The following is an 18,602-nucleotide window of genomic DNA, read 5'->3' on the forward strand; positions in this document are numbered from 1 at the left end:
ACCTGTTGACCTAACAGTATACAGACTTTGTTCTCTTTTCCGTACAAGTAGCATATACTATACAACACTGTATATTAAAATCGTAGATGAAAGCGTTATTTAAATATTGTGCGGAAACGAAATGGCCAACGGAAGGACCTGTCGACCGATAGAATGACAAGTGCAAAGCAATATAACCCCGCTTGTTCTGAAGGGGCGTAATTACTTTAAAGCTAAAATTCAACATTATTGAATTTTTCTGCGGCATTAAATTAAGTCTCAAATAAATTCGTTGTATTTCCGTACGCAATCAATATAATTATTCAAAGAAAACAAAACAGAAAGTATACTGTATGTTTGTTCTATTTCTCTCAAGAATTCGATTATTTTGCGATAAATATTATTTATCATTACTGCTATTAAATCTGTGTATGTATATGTTATGTCAATAATTAAATAGATACACAGATAAGTAATGAAAATTGCTCTTACTAAGTAGATTTTATGTTGACCCCTTGAATGAATATGATAAGAGTTATAAATTCTAAATTTGAACTGTTTGTGTGGCGCATATTCTTACATGCTTAAGATATGTGTACTCTAAAACACAATAAATCGTGGTGTGATATTGAATCATTGGTAAGACAAAAGTTAAGTTTGTATATAAGGTAAGGGATAATACATTATTAAACAAGAGATTGCCAAGAAATATGGTCCCCTACCGGTGAAACTTCACCATTGTCGGTAATTTTTTTATATTTGTTGCCATAGCAACCACAATTTTTGACGTAGGAACAAAATGAATAGACGTGCATAATCTCCATATTGCCATCTGTCCATGTTCCAAGTTTTATAAAAAAAATTAGAAGAACTTTTAAAGTTATCGCAGGATCCAGAGTGTGAGGACTGACAGACAGACAGACTGACGCACAGAGCACAACCATAAGTCCCCTGCGGTTTCACCGGAAGGGGACAACATGTACATATTCACGAATAGTATTTTTTACTGCCATATACTTAAAGTTTATTTATTAATAATATGTTAAACAAAATGACTTATCATCAATTAAATATGCATTTTATTAATTTCAAGATTTTAGTTGACAGAACGCAAGGCTACACCAGCAAGTAAGTAATTGCAAACGTTTCTGTAGAAAAGTCTATAATAGGAAATCCGTTGATGTCAAAATTGGATGAAAGAACTAAGAAGCAAATAGTTACAATACGCTTTCCAAATCTAAATTACAGCATAAGCAAACAGTGTTTACATTTATTTATAACTTTAACTTACACACGTCAAATACATGTGCCTCAGGAGGCAGTTAAATCACAAAGGCAAGAAGTGGAAACAGCAAAAAGCCAATAACATAAGCAAATAACTTTCCAAAAAGAGAATGTCAGCAGCGTATTTATAATCTGAAGAGATATGTCGGACAGGCATTTAACCCAGTTTTATACTCGCTGAGATATCATTTGGACAAATGTTATGTCTAAATTTCAAGAAGATTTGGGAAATAAATGTGGCCTCTAAATTGTTCATAAGGTAAATGTCGACGAAGGACAAAAGATTATCACAAAAGCTCAAAATGAGCACATTGTGCTCAGGTGAGCTCAAAATAAATAAAAAAATCTTATTAAATGATTGCTTCATACACATCTTTTGTAAAATAGATTATTAAAACAATTATCTCAAGATCATAAAAACTGTCTCCCGGACATGTGGGGACAAGATTATCAGGAGTAGTGAAAGTGTTTAGTGCATATGTGCTGCTATGCGCACTATTACCGGGTAATAACACTAGTGTTGGGTTGTAAATATTTCCATTGAAATGCGTGATTTCTGTAGTGGTGAGCTTGAATCCCACTACGATCGTGAAATGAAAAATACTTCTTTGGCACTTTATTAGTTTGTTTCCATTTTTACTAGTATATATTTGTTTTGATGAACAAACATAATCATTTTCAAACTTGTGCGTCTATATTGAGGGTAAAAAATCGCCATTCATTTTGTACATGTCCTTATCATCTTACATAACTTAAAAATTTAAAAAAAGTTTTTCTAACTTTGTATAATATGGTTTCTGCATGCACTAGCCGGTGATGACTGGAGTAAAGCGGATCGTACATTAACAAACACATTAATCCATGCATTTATAAAGGTAGTTTTTTTTATAAATTAATATACATAAAATCTTATGTCAATTTGAAATGCATTGAATAATTATCTATGCAAGCATGGCAAGAAGCTGTAATGTTGAAATATTAATAAGAAGACAAATTTACCCTGTTATTTTAATTTCCGTACAACTAAATGTTTATACAAGTCTACCAAATAAAGACAAACAATTAAATGGTAAAAAAAAATGCTGATAAAAGCAAAAGTAAAACAAATGTAGAAATTACGAACATACAAACATATGTGTATACATGTATGTATGGTCAGATCTTAAATTTTAAAGTTTTCTTTATAAACAGAATATAAAATAGAAAACTATGTAAGATATGTCTTCAAAATACATTGTTTTTTAAAACACATTCAAAATTAACATTTTAGTTCTGAACATAAATCACGTATAATGGGAGTCATAAAAAAATCAAAATCCAAATAAAAACAATGATTATGAGTACCGCCATTAAGCAATCAGAATAACAAACTGTTAACACAATTAGTCATCAAAGTAATATGTTGCTGATAGTAATTTAACCCATTTGTGCCTAGTGCACTCTCCCATCCTTCTAAATTGGATCAATTTATTTCCAAAATTAGGGATGTCTAGTATATTTATTTCTATGTTTAAAATATTTCTTACAGAAATTCCTTTAAGCAAACATGCGGCGTCTCTTCTGGGTCTACGCTGTTTGCCAATGCCTTTTTTCTAGACGCTAGGCATAAATGGGTTAAACAATACTTTCAATGGTATGAATGTTTGCTTAAATTAATTAAAATGAACACACATTGAATAATTATATCTGACCTTGGTTCACCTTTGCACTCATTGCCAACTGCTAAGTGGCAGCAAAATAATACAGGATTCAATTGCAAGCAAATTTCAAAATGCATAAGTTGAGAACATTTATAAATTCTGAAATGATTGATTTTTATTGAACCTATAAAGCTTTTAATCATTATTGAAATACATAATCAACAAGCAAATTCGTTGAATTGATATCCCCCGCCAAATAAATTTTGTTTATGGATGGGTTTAGGACTATAAGAAAAGGTATAAGTGAAGGGTTGTGCCTTTTGTCAATTTTTTTTTAACTCATTTGTACCTGTGATGGGTTTGCAGACAATAAAATGCAAATAGTATATTTTCATGAATCAATTAACATTGATAGTATCATGACAAAAGGAGAAGTTGCTTGTAATGAGCATTTTCTTAAATAGAAATCTTACATACCAAGTTATTGCCCAAAAAAGTAACAACATACAAAAATAACAAAGGACAATAACTCAAAACTAAGACAGATGAGGGTTCTCGAGCATTCAATATTTATTTAGGTGAATTAAACAGTCTTGCCTTTTCCACAAAAACATTCAATCTTAATATACACCAAATTTTCAGAGTGTTGCAGAGTGAACACAACATCCGCCATGAGAAGTATTATGGAAGGTTATTACAGAATCCACTGATGCATAGTAAAATAATGGCCAAATAATAAATATTTCAACAAATGTGTGACCTTTCCTACAAATGTGTGAACTTTGATGTGTGATCTTGACCTTGGTCAAAAACACAAAGGTCTTGCACTGCCTGATAATTGAGAACAATTACATCAGGACATTTTGAGAATCCATTTTAGTACGGTAGAATCCTTACCAAATAAGGCATATTTAATCAAAATGTGTGATTTTGACTTTTGTATGTGACTTTGACCATGACTCTAGCAACCTGGATCTTATTTTTGACACTCAGCTAGATAATGGAGAACAATTATGGACAGTTATTACAGAATCCCGTGATGCATAGTACATGTAATGACTAAATAATGAATAATTCATCAAATTTGTGACCTTTGACCTCAATGTGTGACCTTGACCTTAGTTGCTAGGATTATGGGTGTTGAATGCGAAGCATCCCCAGATGATTGAGAACATCTATGGCAAGTTTCATGGCTATGACTCGTGTTAATGGAGATAAAGCTCTAAGCTTATATTAAAAAAGCATTTTTTCAAGATACAATGGGCCATAACTCCGTTATTAACACATGGTGAACAATGTCATTTGGCGTACATCATCCTTTTATCCATATATATATATACTCATACAAAGTTTCAATGAAATCCGCCAAAGCACTTCGAAGATATGGCTACGGACACAGAAGAGCCAGACCGAAGAGATGGATGGACGGACAGACGGACAACGCCAAAACAATATCCCTCCGCCTATGGCAGGGGATAATTAAAACTAAGATTTGGTGTATGGAAACAATGAGTACAATAACAAATTACAAAATTTTTAATCATTAACAAACGCCCTATTGCTATTTTAAGCTTTCGAAACCTATACATGGAGCATAGCAAATACTTAACATTCTTTAATGAGTTTATAAAACCATGTTACGTCATTATTGCACATGCTAATTTCTTTTGGAATTCTGACAAACAACAAAATGATGTAGATATTTATAGCACCAAATAAAATGACATGGAATGGTTTTTTAATAAAGTTTAAATATACAAGATTTAACACACTTAAAATAAACAAATACAAAAGTATTTTCCAACATCAAAACAGAAATTAAATATGTTCAGTACTTAATACTGGCTTGAATCTAACATAATGTTTATTTATAATATGGAACACATTATATCATAGTTGCCTAAAAGTTATGAAGTAAAATTTTGTGGAAAGAGAATATAACTGCTACATACACTAAAAAGATCTAGATTTTACTACCAGTAAATTATCCAAAGTTTTCATGATATTTAAGCTAGAATGCTATCTACTTACTACAATATCTAAGTTCTCTTTGATTTTTTTCTGTGAAATTCATTGTCCATCATAAGCTAGGTATATGTCTAAATATTTATGAACTCTAAAACTACAGTTCAACAGATAAAAAATGAAGTTCATGTCGAACATAACTTATCTACTCGTCTAGTTTTCTCTTTGGTTTTTTTGGATTGCGAGATCGACTCTTGGCTTTGCATAGGGGACAGATTGGTGCGTTCCTGTGGATTTGCTGGTGACATGACAAACATGCCTGAAGTGAAGAAATAAGGAATAAATATCATAATTTCACCTTGGAATAAAGGTAGTTAAGTTTCATTCCTTCTGTAATATGTGTAAAGTAGTTGTACAGTTTACGTGGGAAATCATGTGGTTTGCTTTAACATGAAACACAGACTTGAACTCACTTAAGACTGAACCAATAGAGGTAAAGCTTGCAAAGGATTCAACAAATCATAAGGTCAGTATCTTAAATTGGAAAGACCAGTTCAGAGCATCTTTTTAATTAACAATTAATTCATTGATGGCTTTTTTTTTGGCAGATGATTTTAATTTTTCAATTCTCGTGGCCAATGTTAGGCAATAGGTAAAAAAATTGATATATTTAAGCTACACCACTAAGTGTTACTCTGTTACAAGTCAAAATAGTCCCACAAACATGACATGAATCAAAATCAATATGAGCAATTATGATGAGAACCTAATTGGACTTAACTTCAAAGTCTATTAACAGTTTTCTAACGTCCAATATGATTGCATAAACATATTTTACGTTATTGTAATCCATATGAAATAAAAATGAATACATATAAACCATAATTACTACTACATTTACTTTGGAAAATTGGCATACCTCAAGGATGAAAATATTTTTTAACAAGGGACAAAATTGTCACAAAACCAGGTTTTCATTGTGAAAAAAAAATCTGATAAAGGGAGAAAACTCAAACTGAACTTTTGAAATGAACAAACAAAATTAACCCCCTTTGCAAGTTTGTTTTTTAAAAAAAATCTATTTTTAGTCGTGGCGACCTTGACATTGGAGATATTGACGTGATTCTTTCGTGCGACACACCGTCCCATGATGGTGAACAAATGTGCCAAATGATTTAAAAATCTCACAATGACATAGTCATGGCCAGGACAAGCTCATTTATGGCCATTTTTGACCTTTGAACTCAAAGTGTGACCTTGACCTTGGAGATATCGACGTAATTATTTCGCGCGACACACCGTCCAATGATGGTGAACAAATGTGCCAAATGATTTTAAAATCTGACAATGAACGACATAGTTATGGCCCGGACAAGCTTGTTCCGCCCGCTCGCCAGCCAGCCAGCCTGCCCGCATTCGCCAATCTAATAACCAGTTTTTTCCTTCGGAAAACCTGGTTAATAATGAAAATGGAGATTAATCAGGGCTCGACACTAACGGTGGTCCGTTGACCCGGGGTCAGTAAAAAATAGGGAGGACCAGTGAAACTAAAAATTTGGTTGATCCGTCGGACCAGTTAAAAATCCTGGCCAGTTTATTGTGAAATACTGGTGGAAAGCCGTTTTCATCAATAAAACAACTTTATATGTTCATAATAATCCGATAATTTCATCATTATTTTATGGGCCGACTCGAGACCGGGATAAAAATAGCAACATATTGGAAATTTCAATTTTTCTAGATGCCCGGATAACAAAAACCTGTTGTCGCATGAAAAAATTGATTTGCGATACGCAAATGTCTCCCGAAAATGTCTCCGGACTTCGCTGTGATCGATACACAACTTAACATAAAATTCTAATCGTTTGGATGGAGAAATGAACAAAATGGTATTTATTATTTTGAAAAAGAAGCAATAATCAGCATTTTATCGATCTTAATACCATCAGAATATACTTTGTTTACCGTAAGAATCTATACTGGAGGGCGCCGAATAATGTTTTGATATTGTGGGAGAGTAAACGTGCGTATTTTCAAGATTACAAGTTTTCGCGATGTGGAATTTCATTCGGGGGTGGTTGAACCTACGCCTCAAAAACCTGAAACTAATGAAGAGAAGCTTGAAGTACAGCGAAAATATGAAAGGGATATTGAGATAGTTTAGTAGATAGTATAGTTTTCTTTTTATAAATGCACAATACATTGTGGATAGTCCGGAAAGTAAGTTGAAATTTAGGTAAAATAACCGAAATTGTCGGACCACTTGAAATCTTGGAGGACCAGTAATTTCTGAAAGCTGGTGGTCCTTTGGGTCAGTAGGTAAAAAAAGTTAGTGTCAAGCCCTGATTAACCTCAAATTTGTGCACACAAACGCTTCCCTGGAGTCTCATAATGATTGAACAAAATAACCCTGCTAAAAAAAATGTGTGAGTACCTTCATGGGAGGTGGCTGTTGTCTGAAGGCCTGCCTCGGGGGTTCTGGAGGGGGCTTGGCCCTCTGGATCTGCACCTGCATGGGGGGTGGGGCCTGAGGGCTCATCTGTATCACGGGTGGCTGGGGCTCCGGCACTGATGTCGTGTTAGGTTCATGTTGGAACTCCTGCTTTGGGCGGTCAAAGTATCTGAAACAATGTGTGAGAGTTTAGCTGCTAAGACTAAATTTCAAATTCTGGAAATCACTTTGGAAATGCTCTACCCCCTGACAGGATTCAGCTAAATCTCCAATTTGACATGGATTTAGCAAAGTAAAGAACAATGTGTACAACGATTTTGACTCTGAACTAGAGGAAATATGCTAAATTAAGGAGAGATAACACCTCTACAAATTACATATGAGGGAAAGCTCAGCCATTATAAATCGACAAATTGGTCTACAAGTATGTGAAATTGACAAGAACTTTTTAATAGTAAAAATCCCACAAAAACGGTCAAAATTAAAATAATATATGTTGCAAATTATTTTAATTAGGCCAAAATTAAATTGTGCACTAAGGCAGCACTGTTTTGGCTCTTAGCCCATTAGAAGACAAATAATAGACAGAACATATCCAAAAGTATTCAATGCACAAAAAATGTTTTACCAATCAAGGATGTGATTTACAGACAACAATTACAAATAGCTAGTGCGCTTTTAGAATTATTAATTTGTATGATGTGGACATTAAATATGTCAAAATAATTTAAAATGAGCTTCATCATATTTGAAAGTATGTGTTTTTACACTTCCTAGACAAATCTTTGCCTACAATTAGCTTTTGAATTAAATAAGCTTTACAATAAAATGTTGTACAATGTAGAATGTTTTCAACCTAAGAAAATAATTAAAGGTCTATGTTACTCAATATTCGGATTTAGAATAATGTATACTTCATTGTCCTAAAACTGTCCAACTGCAAAATGGATTTCCTTTATAATCCAAAAAATGAAATTTATATTAAAATAATAATAATAACATTGTAAACAAGGGAGTAAAGTTACACTTAGGATGTAGACACATAGTGAAAATATTTTATCATTTAAGAGTAATCATCATTTTTAAAATTTATAAAATATTCAAAGTACAAACAATTAAATAACTTGCTATGTTTTAGTAATTCTGAGGTTTGCGTTAAATTTTGAGACAACGCAAAGTTTATATAAAACAAGATGTGTTTGTGAAACACTATGTCCCCCCCCCATATATTTGACCTTTGACCTTGAAGGATGACCTTGACCTTTCTCCACTCAATATGTGCAGCTCCATGAGATACACATGCATGCCAAATATCAAGTTGCTATCTTCAATATTGCAAAAGTTATGGCCAATGTTAAAGTTTGACAAAACAAACAGACAGGTTAAAAACATTATGTCCCCCATGATAGACTGGGGGACATAAAAAATACAAGTTTGCTGCATGACACACTAAAACGTCTAGATTGCCAAGAGGTTAAGCCCGCAATAGTCATTTAATCCAAACATTGGTTTAAATGTCAGTGGGGCTGATTTGTTTCTGTCTTATTCATTTTCTTTCCTTCCTTGAGCTTTTTTGTTCCAAATTTGTACTGTATTTATGTAAGGCATTGGTCTTACAACAAAGCCAAAATCTGTGAACCAGTCAATATAAGACCCAATCCCTTACTGAGGAGAGATCTTCTCTTCCTCATCATGCACATCCAGCAAGGGCTCCAGTCCAATTCGCCTGCGCAGGAGGTCAACCTCATCCTTTAGAGGCTTGTAGTCATCATACAGAAGCTTGGCATTCTCCAGAGAGCGATTACGTTCCTCCTCGGCTTGCTTGATTGTCGTCTCCATCTGCAGAAACAGAAACTAGTTAAATTTGCTAAATTTGTTGGTACTGCTGTCAAAGATGGGATATGATATAGATTTCTTGGGATACTTATATGCAATAGTAAACTGCCAATAGAACTGCACAAATTTTCATGTTTAGGCAATGCAAACTTACACTAATGGTTTAATGTATAACACACAACTGTCGGAGACTAAAATCGCAAAGTGGTAAAGAAAGGACAGATACAGACTGTACATGTATGTCCCCTTTTTCCAAAGGGGGCAAACTTGTAAAATATATAGAACCACAAATAACAATAACAATCATATATGAGTTACATAAACAGTCTGAACTGTCATAAATCATTTCAGTCAAAGGGGAGTCGAGAGTAAATCCTATATTCAATATTAATAAGATTTGTCTCCCATGTAACATATTAAACTTTATTTATTGCTAGAATGGTAACAAGGATTTTCTAAGATTTGACCTCTTAACATAGTGTTCAATTGTGCATGATCCAGACTTAAACTCTGCCTAAATATCAAGATAAACATTCTAAGTTTCATCAAGATGGAGTCATAAATGTGGCCCTAGAGTGGTTACAAGGTGTTCTAAGATTTGTCCTAGTGACATTGTTTTTGGAGGCATATGACCTTTATTCAAACTCCAGCAAGAAAAGGTTAAAATATACATTCTGACAAAATGTTGTCAATATTAAGCCATTAATGTGGTTCTTAGGTGGTAAAAAGGTTTTTTACTAAGAGTGGTATCAGGATTTTAGTTGACAACGAACTTCACACACAGCATGACACCAGACACCAGAAACAGTTAACCAAAATAGCTCAAACATGTACATAGTTTTTATTTTGCATGAAGCTTCTATAAACATGTATTTGATATTGAGAGCCAGTTACCTTGCTGCATTTTGTACATGCTCTAAATGCAAGTCCACTTTCCCATTTTAGTACATTTACATAAATAAATTTTTATCCTCCAATATAGATTTTCAACAATCTAAATGTCTTCTATTTGATGGCTTAGGCCTCTGCCTTGAGCAAAGAAAAAAAAGAAAAAAGCTCAATCCCCATTCAGATTGTGTTCTCTCAGTTGGTCAGGTTGGCAGTGAACAGAAAAGATAGTCATTAAAATCAGGTTCAATAAAAGATGTTTAAACAAAAATACACCAACCAAGTTTATGTCAGCATGAATCAAGCGCAGTTCTTCCACATGTGCCATCTTCTCTTGCAGCAGCAGCTCCATTTCCTTCTTATAGTCCGCTATAAGTCTGTCTTCATTCTCCGTGGAGTCAAATTCTTGTCGAAGCTTGCTCTTGATGCGCTCAAGATTTATGGTCTTCGACCTTGATTTTGGAATATATGTCAAATATAATAATCAACATATGATTATGGTTTTGTAAATTGAAATATTCACTCTGTTGTTATTTTGGACACTAAATCATGCTTAAGAGAAAATAACTATATGTCTAAAGGTCGCTGGTAATGAACACGGCTGCTTCCTAGCGACCTGGAGGTCATGGGTTTTTTCCTCACTGACTGTGGAAGCATTCTTAGTTTAGTCTTTAGTCAGAGACACAAAGTATGATTCAAAAGCGTTGTAATTACCGATAAGGATTTTGATGCAAATGAGGTACAAAAATAGGTCTAAACAGCATTTATAATTTTAACACAAGTGAAAAAATGCACAATTGTCAGCTTTGTTTAATGGTAAATAACTAGGAAAGTTGTGGATCACCGAGGACAAGAAAAAAGAGGTGCAAAAAAAGCCACTCGCCCTTCAGTGCTTCCATCTGAAGAAATTTTAACAATTTCTAGCACAAACTTATAAATAGCAGAAGGCTATGCAGGACAGCTGACCGTTTCTCGATGTGTTTATTCAAATCATAACCCTGTCTTAAAGTTTCAGTAAGGAACACATTGAAAACTTTAATGTTGCTGCTTGTAATGAAATCATCAGAAACATGTTCAATTTATACTACATGTAGTGTATGTGTTTGAAAGAATACAGGCTATCAAATTGATTGTGTATCTTTTGTCAACAGGCTATCAACAATCAATGTTTCTAGAATGTTGCCTATTCTACAATGTACCTGTAACCATTTGTATTTGCTAAGCACAATTGTTCAGGAAGAACTGAGAACACTTACATTTAGTTAACAAACTTGGATACACATGCTAATATAACAAGAGCACCGCATAGCAGTTTTGAATAAATGAAGACTTGTCAGAAGTTTTATATTACAGGTCTTAGTGACCTTGACCTTTGACCTAGTGACCCAAAAATGGGTGTGGCTAGTAGAACTCATCAAGGTACCGCTACATATGATGTTTCAAAGTTGTAGGTGGAAGCACTTTGATTTAAGAGCCAATGTTAAGGTTTCAGCACGATGCGGACGGCGGACGAGCTGGCAATGACAATACCTCAGGTTTTCTCCGAAAACAGCCCAGCTAAAAATTGCTTTACACTATATAAGTTAAGTAATTACCTATTTCTATATTTCTTCTGCAAAATAAGCATGTTTTCTATAGAGGTTGGAATGTTAAATATATTATCAATATATACGTTATATGGCTAAATAACAAAATACAATGGCAAAAATACAAACAAAATGTATTCCTTTTTAAGTTACAAATAGATTGATAGGATTTTTTCACATAATGGTTACCGTTTTGAAATGTATAGGCCAAAAAAAAGATATAATAATCAACAATAAATACATATCTTTGAATGCTAATAAGTGGCCACAGATTTTTAAGTTAAGTGACAATCTGATGATTGGATAATTGGATAAGAGTTTACATGCCCCATTTATACTCATTTAATTTATTGTGATTAATTATTATACAGAAATTGACCTGGATACATAAAAAACGCTTTGACTAACCAAATCTGTTTCTGTGCTTCAGCTAGGATTTCAAAAGGGCAGGGGGGGGCTATTTTGTCAAAAGGGCACTTTCGATGGGCAGTATTTTGTCAAAAGGGCACTTTCGAGCGCGCTGTCATATCTAGAATGCTCCCTGTTGCATATTAATTTTCATGTTATAAATTATTGTTAGAATATATTATTTTCATTATTATTAAACCATGCAAATAAAATGTCTACATTGAGGAATAAATAAATTGCAATGTAATAAAAGATTTATAAATTATAATATGTCTACAAAATATTAAAAAATTAATAAAAGCGCAGGGCAGGGCGGGGCCCCAATCAGCAGTCAAGACTGGAGATTTGCCTTGTGGGCAATGCGGGCACAGCAAGCGGGCAGATTGGCCGAGTGCGTTCCCGAAGACTTCGACGATGCAGTTCTGTAGGCGCTGCCAACAGTGTGCGAAGTTGTCTGTGATATTGAGGTGTGCACCGACATGAGCACTGAAGTAGGCAACCATGAGACTGGCTGGCGGCGGAGGTAGTGAAGACAAGTTGACCGAAGCATCGATGATGCAGTTCCGTTGGCGCTGCCAACAATGCGCGAAGTTGTCCGTGAGTTTGGGGTGTGCACCAACATGAGCACTGAAGAAGGCAACGTTGAGACTGGCGGCGTCGGCAGTTGTGAAGACGCGTTCACCGAAGATGTCAATGATGCAGTTCCGTTGGCGCTGCCAACAATGCCCGAAGTTGTCCGTGACATTGTGGTGTGCACTGACATGAGCACTGAGGAGAAGCTGCTGGTGATGACAAGGTCCCTGAAGAAGTCGGTAAAAAAAGACCAGACAATGGCGGTCGACAAGGTCATACAGCAGGCGGCTGCAGGCCCCAGGACGACCGCTGATCAGGCAGTCAGCAAAATTGACACGAGTGGTGAGGTCATCCTGACAGCCGGCCACGTGAATCCGGTTGATGTCATCGCATAAACAGCCGTGAGGTGTCCAGTTAACGGTGAAATCCCACTGGTAACAGCCAGCAGGAGTTTTCCAGCTATGGTAGCAACGCGGTAAACAGCAGTGAGGTGTCCAGTTGTTGGAATCCAACTGGTAACAGCCAGCAGGAGTTGTCCAGCTATGGTAGCACCGGAGTAAACAGCCGTGAGGTCTCCGGTTTCCGGAATCCCACTGGTTACAGCCAGCAGGAGTTGTCCAGCTATGGTAGGACTGCAGTAAACAGCCCTGAGGTGTCCAGTTACAGGGTCCCCTCTGGTAACAACCAGAGGAAGCCGTCCAGTTATGGCGTCCCCTTGGTAAACCGCCGGAATAGTGCGTGTGGTTACAGAATCACCCCAAGTGACTGCTGGGGGACAGGAGCGTAAAGAACGGCTACGTTTGGCCCTGAAAGTCGGGACGATGGATCTCGAAGACCTTTCAGTTGTAGCTCTTAAGGGTGGCGACCCTCAAGTTTTCGCCGCTGAGAGCGGTCCCAGAGTTGGAAATTTGGTAAATATCTGAGCGAATGTCGGGGATCTGGAGAAAAGCTAAGTGCTGAGGCGACGTTAAAGCGTCAGGGCCGGAGGTATTTATCTAGAGATAAAGGTGAGAGCACAAGGAATGTGCTGGCGGCCACAGTGGCAGACACCCAGAGGTTGTACTGCGTCAATTGTTAAAGGGTGGGAGTGGGTACATTTAATAGTTTCTCTGTTTTTGATGTTCTGGTTTTATTTAAATTGTGTTTCCCTCAATTAATGTCAATGAAGTTATTTTGTTATAAAGTTTTATGTTAAAAAGTCTATTGAACAGACTTTTTTATTTAGCTAGCGCCATGTCGGGAATGTATTTCGTAAATTAACCACTGGGTTCGATGGGATATATGTAGACCCGCCTAATTGGAACACTGTTGTGTTATATGTTTAATGTCAAACTGTATGTTTTGTTTGCATCATCAATAATAGACCATCATGTGCCTATTAAGCTGAAGTAATTTGCTTTCAGAAAAAATCTGAATCTGCCGGTGCAGGATGGCGAGGATAATTATAGTACTTATGCTAACATTTTAGTATTGATTTATATTGCAGTTCACAGTCTCATGCAGAGAGTGTAGGCCTTCTTGTGAGGGCTGCAAAGCAGGTGTGATTGTCGGTAGATCTTAGGGTGGGTGCTCCTGTCCATTAATTGTGTTGACAAGCAAAGGGCAGGAGTTACCAGACCTTGGGTAGAAAATATTGAAAATTATGAGTTTGCAGGTTTATTAAGATGGCTGAGTTTGGAGGCACATTCAGACACTTAAGTAGAGCATGCATTGTTTTTGTTTGTACATGCTGTTTTGTGTTGGGTATAGTCTTCCGTGATATATACAGGAAAGGTGGTCGGGAGGTCACAGGTGATATGTCATTGGATATTAAACATCTGTTTTCCTGTACTACTTTAATGATTTTATTACAGACCAGGGATCACTAACATTTAATAGAGGGTAATTAACTTAAGTTGTGGTGGGCATGCAGATTAATATATTCTTGGTTGTCGTACGAAAACCGGCCAATGGGTTCAATTTGGTGTGGTCTATTGCAGAGTGTGAGCAAAGAGAGTGGTCAGAGAAAGCCTGCTAGAAAGCAGACCTGTCTTCAGGGAGTCAGGTCAAGGTCACAGTATCCGCTAGATCGCTGCCGTCCATGTGTACATCGCATGGCAAAGGCAACCCCGGGCTTACGAAAGGGGCATTGGGTCCGAGAGAAAGTGTTTGTACTTCCTCAGGGTGCAGTAGGTCGGCTTGGGCACAGCGGCTTAGAGTATGTTGCATGGCGAAGGCGCCCCCGTGCTTACTAAAGGGGCATTGGGACCGAGAGAAGAGGTTTGTACTTCCTCAGGTGCGACCGGACGTCTGCGGCGGCACCACTCCTTCCGAGTGGGGCGTCATCCCAAAAGGAGAAAAGTGGGGGGAATGTATTGTCGGTGACCAGCCCACGAAACCCGCACGTGTCGCGTGATAGGGGACAGCCATTCAGACAACCAATCAGCGAGGAGCTCGCGCATGATGACACTTGCTTCCTACCCAGTCTGCTGACATGAGCAGATGTGTTGCCCTGAGGCAAGTATTGCCAGGAGGATAAGTGTGGACCTGTGACCCGGAGCCTATGACTGTGAGCCTGTACTTGAAGTAGTATACGTGTATTGAATTGTATTTGCCCCGAGGCCCCAATTATAGTCCATATAAACGTACTTTGACTTTCTCGCTACATGTCTGTGTTTTGCTGCCATTGTTTTTCGACCGAACGCTCGGTTGTAAAACGCCATATCATTGGCCAACAAAATGCTGGCTATTGGAACAACCAACTTGATGAAGCGTTATAAAATTAAAATGGTGTACATGTGTAGACGAAACAACGAGTGACATGTAGCGAGAAAGTCGAAGTTAATTGAATAATAAAGTTATTAGCCGAACAATAAAGTTATTAGCCGAACAGGCGATCGATATGTTGTGGAATCACGTTGCTTTTAATGTCTTTTAACGAATCCAGTTGCATTAGGTCGGCAACTGCATGGAAACATGTGTGTTCTCGATGAAAACGGTCATGCCCAGTGTTCCACAATCTTTCAGCAATAGACATATAGTGTGTTTCATGCCTTGTGTATAATAATACCTATACGAGGGGTATTTTTTCAAACTGTGTATTTGTGTCAATATTCGTTGTTCAAAAGTCAAACCAGACACAATAGGTGTATATTTAACAATCTGGAACCCCTGGGATAAGCTTGGGAGGGGGGGGGGTAGGGTCCAGAGGGGGGGGGGGGGGGGGCAAATTTATGATACTGCTGCCTGTGGAACTACGGAATGCCTACTAGTTTTAGTTGTTGTTGTTGTTTTAAATATAACAACAAACACATTTTCAGAATGCATGTTTAAAAATAAAACAAAAAAACAGGTTGTTTGTGTTTTAAAAAATCAGAAATGTCACCTTATTTCCTTTAAATTTTCTAATTTATGCATTATCTCCGTTTCGTTTAAGTCTTCCATTGTTTACAGAATACAGCGACAGAAACAGCGCAATTCCGAAGGAGTTTGGGTATCAAAACACGTTTCACCAGAATACATACAAAGCATTTATTTGTTCCCAACTAATTAAAATTTTATTGTACAAATGTATGCGTGTTTGAAAAAAAGATTTTTTTATAAATTGTTAATGGGACGTCATTTAACATATCTTAATGAGCATGTGTCTTAGTTTTTCGAAGTTTATGAGGTCCTTCCGCACCTAAGGCTCCATAATGTGTGACCTCGGAGTGTGTCCCACCAGCCCTACGTACCCAATTTGCTTGCTAGACTCACGAAAGTTGGGCACACTTTGGATTATACAATTCCATCTATTTAGTTGTTAGTGAAATATTTTTAATTTTTGTGTTGGTTTTTATTGGGGGAGGATAAATAGGAGAAAACCCCAACTGTCCGGTATGCTAACCACCAATCAAAATCACATGCTTCTGTGAACGAGGAATGCACCCTGGTGGCCTAGGTAAGAAGCGTGTGTACTAACCTCTGGGTAGCCACATTACTCAACATACGTGTATGTATTTCGAAGTGTATGAGGTAATCATGCGTCTGATGCTGCACAATGTGTTAACTCGGAGCGTGACCCAGCACTCTTACCTAATAACGTACTCAATAATAAAAAAATGGGAAGAATTTTGAATTATTGCTGCAATCTCCAGCTATTTAGTTGTTACGGAATGATTTTCAATTTTGACGTGGTCTTGTGTTTTTTAGCTGGAAGCCTGAGTACTCGGAAGAAACCCCTTAGGTCCAGTATTATGACCACCAACCAAACGCACATGGTTACGGGAACGGGTATTTAACCGGGGTCGCATATGTGATAAACGCGTGTACCAGCCACCGCGCTAAACGGACAGTATTAATGAGCATACTATCACGAAATTACCTATAATTAGTCCGTAGCTTTTCATATTAGGTCAGTCACGATAAGTGTCGTCGTGGCTTTAAACAAAACGACGACATTTAATACAATATAGCTATGTTCTGCTGTTAAAACGTTGATAATTGAGAAAACAATTACACTGTCATACTTCTACGTTGATATCGACTTTTTTTTATCCGATTAGTTGGCGTTTAAATCAGTCACTATTTGGGGTACGATATATATCTGAAAATAAAGGATAAAGTCTTCATTTAAGGTAGGAAAGAGTCAGACTAAAACCAAACAAACAATTTGATACCAAAATATAGTCCGTTTTAAACTCAAACAGAATCTAACAGCGAAAAGCGTATTTTATAAGTACCACGTCCATATTACCTCGTCAAACATCATACAACATATAGTTGCAGAGTCGTAGCGATTTGATTTAATTATTTCTTTAAATATGGGGCGTAGACGTATGATAAACAAAAAAAGGTTACTGTCCTATCGTGTTGTCAGGTTCGGCTCGAATAAAGAACGACTCAAGCAAGCCTCGCCGTCATTACGATGGATTTGAAGAAAAAAAGTTACTCGGTAAGAAAATTTGTTATCTGGCTTCATACTGACCAAGTACTGTGGGACACAGGGAAGTTAATTTACTGACTCTGTATAACACCGTGCGGGGTCAGTAATGTGCCAAATCTTCACGCAGAGTTGTCGTTCCATGCTTTGACATACAATGTCAGCTATCACACGAAAAACTTCCAGATTTGGAAGGATTTTTTTGTTTAAGTTTTATATTATGAAAATTAGTATCATATTTTTGTATATCTTAAAAATAGCGCATACGTTTAGGTTCATACTAAAGGGATTCTATCGAACTATTCTTGTTCCAGTCAAATCTCTGGCGGAGGTTGTAATATGTAATATGATACTTGAAAAACAATCTGTTTGTACTGCGTTCGTGATTTAAAATATACTATTTCATACGTCGCTGTCGACATTGTGCATGTCGATCTCAATGTAAAAAAATAAAATTGTAATTCGAAAAAAATAAGCGTCAATTTGACATTTTAGACCGGGAAAAAGACGTAAAATTAAATATATTGAAAAAGTAAGGCATGCTATTTAACAAATTCTGTTTGACCTTTTGTTTAGTTCGTGTCTCTTTGTCTCGGCAGTAGACATAGCACCAGTATAAGCAGCATTAATTTTTATGACTGATATAAAAGATGCTCCTTCACATAGATTATGCGCGTTAACTAAAGCTTTTTACCCAGCTTATTTTAGTAGATGTTTTATTTACCAATACTAAAAAAGGTATTTTATGATAGCCGTTGCTGAAACGTTTATTCAAGAAATGAACATGAAGGGATTAACATGATAGTCATATTTACTTCTTTTAATCGTGCATCAGAAAGCTGTAATGCCGAGGCTCTTGTTAATATTTAAAGGTAAAGTAATTAAATTGCACTTTAAACACATTTCTATTCTCCTGTATTGCTTTTCAATTTGAATACCATCTTGCGAGGTTGATGATATTTAGGCGTGTGCGTTTTATTATTATTTTTGAGCAATGTGTGAGATTTTTATATTTACCGTTTCAATGCGCAGACACAACAATTAATCACTTCTGGTTTATATACATGTAATGTAATTAATATGTTATCAAA

At 36.4% G+C, this 18,602-nt stretch overlaps 1 protein-coding gene across 1 annotated transcript; it reads right to left on the reverse strand.

Annotated features, from left to right (window-relative positions):
- Positions 1-991: 991 nt before the first annotated feature.
- Positions 992-16,097, reverse strand: LOC127849541 (zinc finger C4H2 domain-containing protein-like). The gene is made up of 5 exons (XM_052382173.1): positions 15,976-16,097; positions 10,325-10,496; positions 8,987-9,159; positions 7,303-7,489; positions 992-5,187 (listed from the first exon to the last, which is right to left on the reverse strand). The coding sequence occupies exons 1-5, from the start codon at positions 16,032-16,034 to the stop codon at positions 5,074-5,076; spliced, it is 705 nt and encodes a 234-aa protein (XP_052238133.1). The 5' UTR covers positions 16,035-16,097; the 3' UTR covers positions 992-5,073.
- Between the last annotated feature and the right edge of the window lie 2,505 nt (positions 16,098-18,602).

This window comes from Dreissena polymorpha, chromosome 11 (assembly GCF_020536995.1).
Source record: "Dreissena polymorpha isolate Duluth1 chromosome 11, UMN_Dpol_1.0, whole genome shotgun sequence".
Lineage (NCBI taxonomy): Eukaryota > Metazoa > Mollusca > Bivalvia > Myida > Dreissenidae > Dreissena > Dreissena polymorpha.